This window comes from Colobus angolensis, unplaced genomic scaffold (genome assembly GCF_000951035.1).
Source record: "Colobus angolensis palliatus isolate OR3802 unplaced genomic scaffold, Cang.pa_1.0 Scaffold66, whole genome shotgun sequence".
Taxonomy (NCBI): Eukaryota; Metazoa; Chordata; class Mammalia; order Primates; family Cercopithecidae; genus Colobus; species Colobus angolensis.
This window is the reverse complement of record NW_012120265.1, coordinates 660,746-666,061: the sequence shown is the minus strand read 5'-3', so window position 1 is coordinate 666,061 and position 5,316 is coordinate 660,746. Positions and strand designations below refer to the sequence as shown.

The 5,316-nt window shown below is 50.8% G+C and overlaps 1 protein-coding gene across 1 annotated transcript in view; it reads right to left on the bottom strand.

Moving 5' to 3' along the window:
• LOC105500392 (paired amphipathic helix protein Sin3b-like) overlaps window positions 1-5,316 on the bottom strand; it is a 43,905-nt gene that overhangs the window by 37,657 nt on the left and 932 nt on the right. Inside the window, exons 2-3 of the mRNA XM_011925895.1 lie at window positions 5,081-5,253; window positions 3,339-3,492 (exon numbers count right to left, since the gene is read on the bottom strand). Of these exons, the coding sequence (XP_011781285.1) occupies window positions 3,339-3,492; window positions 5,081-5,253 (327 nt within the window). The remainder of the gene's footprint in view (window positions 1-3,338; window positions 3,493-5,080; window positions 5,254-5,316) is intronic.

Here is a 5,316-nt window from a genome sequence, read left to right as displayed (position 1 = left end):
GTGAGCCGAGATCGTGCCATTGCACTCCAGCCTGGGCAACAAGAACGAAACTCCGTCACAAAAAAAAAAAAAAGAAAGAAAAAAAGAGTATCACCAGGGCCTCTGTGTGTGGGAAACCCTGTGAGGCTTTCAGACGATGGCCTCTCAAAGGACTCCAGGGAGCCGAAAGCTCAAAGGACTCGTGAAGCCACGCGAGTCACAGCCCGGACCTGGGACATCTCTCATGTGTCTGTCCTGAAGCCACTCAAACAACAGCCCAGACTGCTGGGAAGCAGGGCTGGAAACCTGACAGCACCTGTGTCAATATCAACTGGAAGCGAGTGGGCTCCTGGGTGCCCCGAAGAGAACAAACCTCTACAGCTAAGACAGGAAGCCCTGGAAATGACTGTTCCTAGGCTGCGGGAAGATGACCAAGGCCCTGCTGAGTAGCTACTAAATGAAAAGTTCTTTTCAAGCCTTTCCCCAAATCAATGGGCCCGCACCATCGTCATTGTCACCTAAGCCACCTATGGGGAGACAAGACTGCCAGCCCTCCACGGTTGGGGACCCATGGCTAAAGGAAGAGCCAACTCCAAATACAACCACAGTGTGGCGCCTCTCATGATCTAGCCCTGAAAGTCGAGTTACTCCACGGGCAGGGACTCTGCTGAAAGGCAGTGTCCACATGCAGGATGCACAGTTCACATCCTTCCACTCCGGCTCTTTCTGAGTGAGTGACAGGAACGACACCCAGTGCTTCCACAGCGTTCAGGCTCTGCAAAGTGCTCTCATGGATGCTCCTACTGCAAATGAGCTTGGCTTTCTCCCGCAGTCGTGATTGTTCCGGAGATTAATCTTGCTAAGGCTTTCATGGTCTGAGGCGCTAGCAGTACATCTGGATCCTGGGGCTTCATTTGCAAACAGGAAATGGAAGGCTCTTCGGAGTTCAGTGGCCACATGCTTCCAAGTTCCCCTTTAAAGCTGAGACTCTGCCGGGTGCGGTGGCTCACGCCTGTAATCCCAACACTTTGGGAGGCAGAGGCGGGCAAATCACAAGGTCAGGAGTTTGAGACCGGCCTGACCAGGTGGTCAGGCCATTAAAAATACAAAAAAACTAGCCAGGCATGGTGGCGCACGCCTGTAATTTCAGCTACTCAGGATGCTGAGGCAGGAGAATCTCTTGAACCCGGGAAGCGGAGGTTGCAGGGAGCGAGATTGAGATTGCACCACTGCACTCCAGCCGGGGCAACAGAGCGAGACGCCATCTCAAAAAAGAAAAAAAAACTGAGACTCGCTCCTTGGCTTTCAGGAGACAACAGGCTATCGGCGGACAGGGTCTTGCACAGAGAAGCAGCAGAATTCTTTTTTTTTTTTTTTTGAGATGGAGTCTTGCTCTGTTGCCCAGGCTAGAGTATAGTGGCACAATCTCTGCTCACTGCAACCTCCGCCTCCCGGGTTCAAGCAATTCTCATGCCTCAGCCTCCCAGGTAGCTGGGATTACAGGCATGCGCCACTGCGACTGGCTAATTTTTGTATTTTTAGTAGAGACAGGGTTTTACCATGTTGGCCAGGCTGGTCTCGAACTCCTGACCTTGTGATCTATCCGTCTCGGCCTCCCAAAGTGCTGGGATTATAGGTGTGAGCCACCGCACCTGGCTGAGCAGCAGCAGAATTGACACACACCTTGTACACAGAATTAACACAAAAGCACTGCCACATTACCCTTCGCTGTTCTCTTTCCAACTGACTGCAGAATGTCAGATCCCTAACTGACGGGACAGTCTACCATCTCTTCCATCAAAGGAGAGACCTACCAAGTGGATCCAGCAGTAGATTCTGACACTCCCTGCTAAAACTCTCAGAGCGAGGACTTGGAGGAGGTTGGGAGAGCTGGTTCACTTATACCAGTGGTTCTCGACAGGGGCACTTTTGCCCCCAAGGAGACACCTGGCAATGTCTGGAGACATTTCTGGCTGTCAGAACTGAGTGAAGGTCTGGTGGGTGCAGGCTAGGGATCCTGCTAAACATCCCACAATGCACTGAGAACCCCCAACAGCAAAGAATTATGCCTTAAATGGCAATAGTGTTGAGGTGGAAAAAATGACAATGGTCATCTTATAAAAGGAAATCTTAAGTAGGCTTTCTTTTTCTCAGAGGCGCTAGTGAGCTCAAGCATGAAGAGACTGCAGAGATAGAAGGGGCAGTGAGCCAGGCATGGTGGCTCACTCCTGTAATCCCAGCACTGAGGGAGGCCAAGGTGGGCAGATCGCTTGAGGCCAGGAGTTCAAGACCAGCATGGGCAACATAGTGAGACCCTGTCACTACAAAAATAATAATAATAATAAATTAGCTGGCCATGGTGGTGCACACCTGCAGTACTAGCTACTAAGGAGGCTGAGATGGGAGGATCACTTGAGCCCAGGAGGTTGAGACTGCAGTGAGCTATGATGGCACCACTGCACTCCAGCCTGGGCAACAGATTGAGACCCTGTCTTTTTTTTTTTTTTTTTTTTTTTTTAAAAAAAAGAGGCCAGGCATGGTGGCTCATGCCTGTAATCCCAGCACTCTGTGAGGCTGAAGCAGGCAGATCACTTGAGGTCAGGAGTTCAAGAACAGATTGGCCAACATGGAGAAACCCCATCTCTACTAAAAATATAAAAATTAGCCAAGCATGGTGGCACATGCCTGTAACCCCAGCTACTCTGGAGGCTGAGGCAGAAGAATCGCCTGAACCTGGGAGGCGGAGGTTGCACTGAGCTGAGATTGCGCCACTGCACTCCAGCCTGGGTGACAGGGCCAGACTCTGTCTCAGAAAACAAAAAACAAAAAACAAAAAGGAGGGCCAGCACCTATTACCCAAGAAAGGACCAAAGCAAAGCCAGGAGTCCCAACTGAGCTAATGATCCTATCAACATTGAAATGAAACACAACCACCATAAACGTGGCTATTCACACACCATCTCGACCACTTTATTTTGTAGGTGGTACTCAGAGTGATCAGAGGCAGACGAGGACATACCCAAATACAAGGGCAAGCCTGCCTGGTATGCTCGCTGGGAAAGCCTCAAGCCAAGACCTCAGCAACTGCTGGGGTGGTTATTCTGTGTTAGGAGGATACCTCCCTGACATCCACTCTTGATTTAAATCTTCCAAACAGATCAATTTGGGAGGCAGAGGCTGCTTGTGTAGGTGTTTCCATATCTATTTTGATTTGTGCTAGAAGCAATGAGCATGTCTAGAAAAAGAACAGATCTTAAGTGGCTTTCTAGCAATGATACAAGAGAGACACGTGGCCCAACCTGAGTAGCAAGATATACGCGGTGAAGGCTGAGATCACCCGAACCACTGTAGCAGCATACCTGGCTCGTCAGAGGCGACTGTATGTTTAACTTGCCGTTCTTGGGAATGTCTATTCTGTATCCAAGGGGAAGAAAAGCGTTGAATCCAACAATGAGGTCAGGGTGCTCGTGGAAGAGCTGTGAGACACGTCTGATGACTCCAGGAGTATCGATGCTAGAAGAAACAACGGAAGTGGGCAAAAGGGTCTTAGGAAGTAAATGAAAAATGTAATCTATTCCCCACTCCCTTGATACTGCCACACAAAAACCTTCTCAACAGACAACAAAGGAACCTAAAGTGTGACCCACCAGGCGCAGTGGCTCCTGCCTGTAATCCCAGCACTTTGGGAGGCCAAGGCAGGCAGATCACCTGAGGTCAGGAGTTCGAGACCAGCCTGGCCAACATGGTGAAACACTGTCTCTACTAAAAATACAAAAATTAGCTTGGCGTGGTGGTGCGTGCCTGCAGTCCCAGCTACTCAGGAGGCAGTGGAACAAGAATCACTTGCACCCGGGAGGCAGAGGTTGCAGTGAGCCAAGATCACACCACTGCACTCCAGCCTGGGAGACACAGCGAGAATCCGTCTCCAAAAAAAAAAAAAGTGCCCGATGTGATAGCATCTGTACACCATGATCTATCTCCTGACTGGCTAGGCCTGAGCTCCTTGTTTCCTCCTGGTAAGAATGAGAGAACACTGACATTGCTCAGCTCCCCCAAAACACTCCAAGAATGGACACTCGGTTCTGAAAATGTCAGGAGAGCCAACCGCAAGGCCTGGACTCCAAGAAATGGCAGGAGGCCAAAGTCCTCCAAGCCATGTGAAAAATTCCCTCATTTCATATCAGATAGAGATGACTATGACACAGGTTTTCATCTGAGCAAACAATTGCAATGCATAAATACCAATGGTACTGCCAAGTATGGGAAACATGTAATAGGAGGGGAGAGATGGAGTCTCCCTTCAGGCTGCATCGCAGCCCAGCCCTTAGCACTGGGCTCCTGGAAGGAAACCAGGCCAACCCCACCATGTTTCCTAAGAGGGGGCAGCAGTATGGTAAGGATATGACCTCCATGAGTCTGAGTCAGAGGGTCTCAGTTCTAGTGTCACCTCTGCCACTTAGGTGGGTCCCTTACCCACTCCAAGTCTCAGTGAGCCTCCTATAAAAACAAGGGCATGATCCCAGCGTTTCCCATCTATCTGTAATCCTCCTTGATTCTGGGCCTGCAAAATCAGCTCATGTGTTTTAAACGTTTTCTGTGTGCCAGCTCCCTTACTAAGCATTTTATGCGTCTTACTTCCAAGCAGGCCTGGGACCACAGTGAGCTCAGAGGAGCATCTTGAGGACAAGATTGAAGGGGAAGAGGGTGCCAAAAATTTCAATCATCAAGACAAATAACATTTTACAGAGTTTGAAAATAAAAATCAAAATAGGTCCCACCAAATCTTTCATGAACAAAACTAATTTTAAAATCAACATATTAAATCAAGGCAGGATCTGACTCCATGAGTGTGCATGGCCTTGCCCTCCCTGCCTCCCCCCAGATCCCCGTCCCGCTTCCAGGAATCCCCACAAAGCTCCACAAGGTGGGTACTATCCATTTCCATTTTTGTTACGAGAAGGAGCTAAGACTCTGAGAGATTCGACAACCTGTGCAAGGTCACCCAGCCAAGGGGGCAGCCTGGGGAGGGGAGGTCTCACCCCGCTAGGCCTGATTCCGGCCCAGGGGGGCCCCCCGAGGTAGAAAGGGGCCCCGCGGGTACCTCTGGCTTTTGAACTCCTTCATGATCTCCAGGAAGCCGTTGTAGGTGGCGGGGTCGCTGCCAAAGCGGATCTTCACCTGGTCCAGATAGGTGAGGGCGTCTTCTACCTGCAGAGAGGGGGAAGGTCCCGGTGGGCCCGGGTCGCGGGAGGAGGGGACAAGGGGCCGGGGTCCCTGAGGAGAAGAGGATGGGCTGGGCCTTCGGAGGGCGGAGGTGAGCGGTGAGGGGTGAGGGGT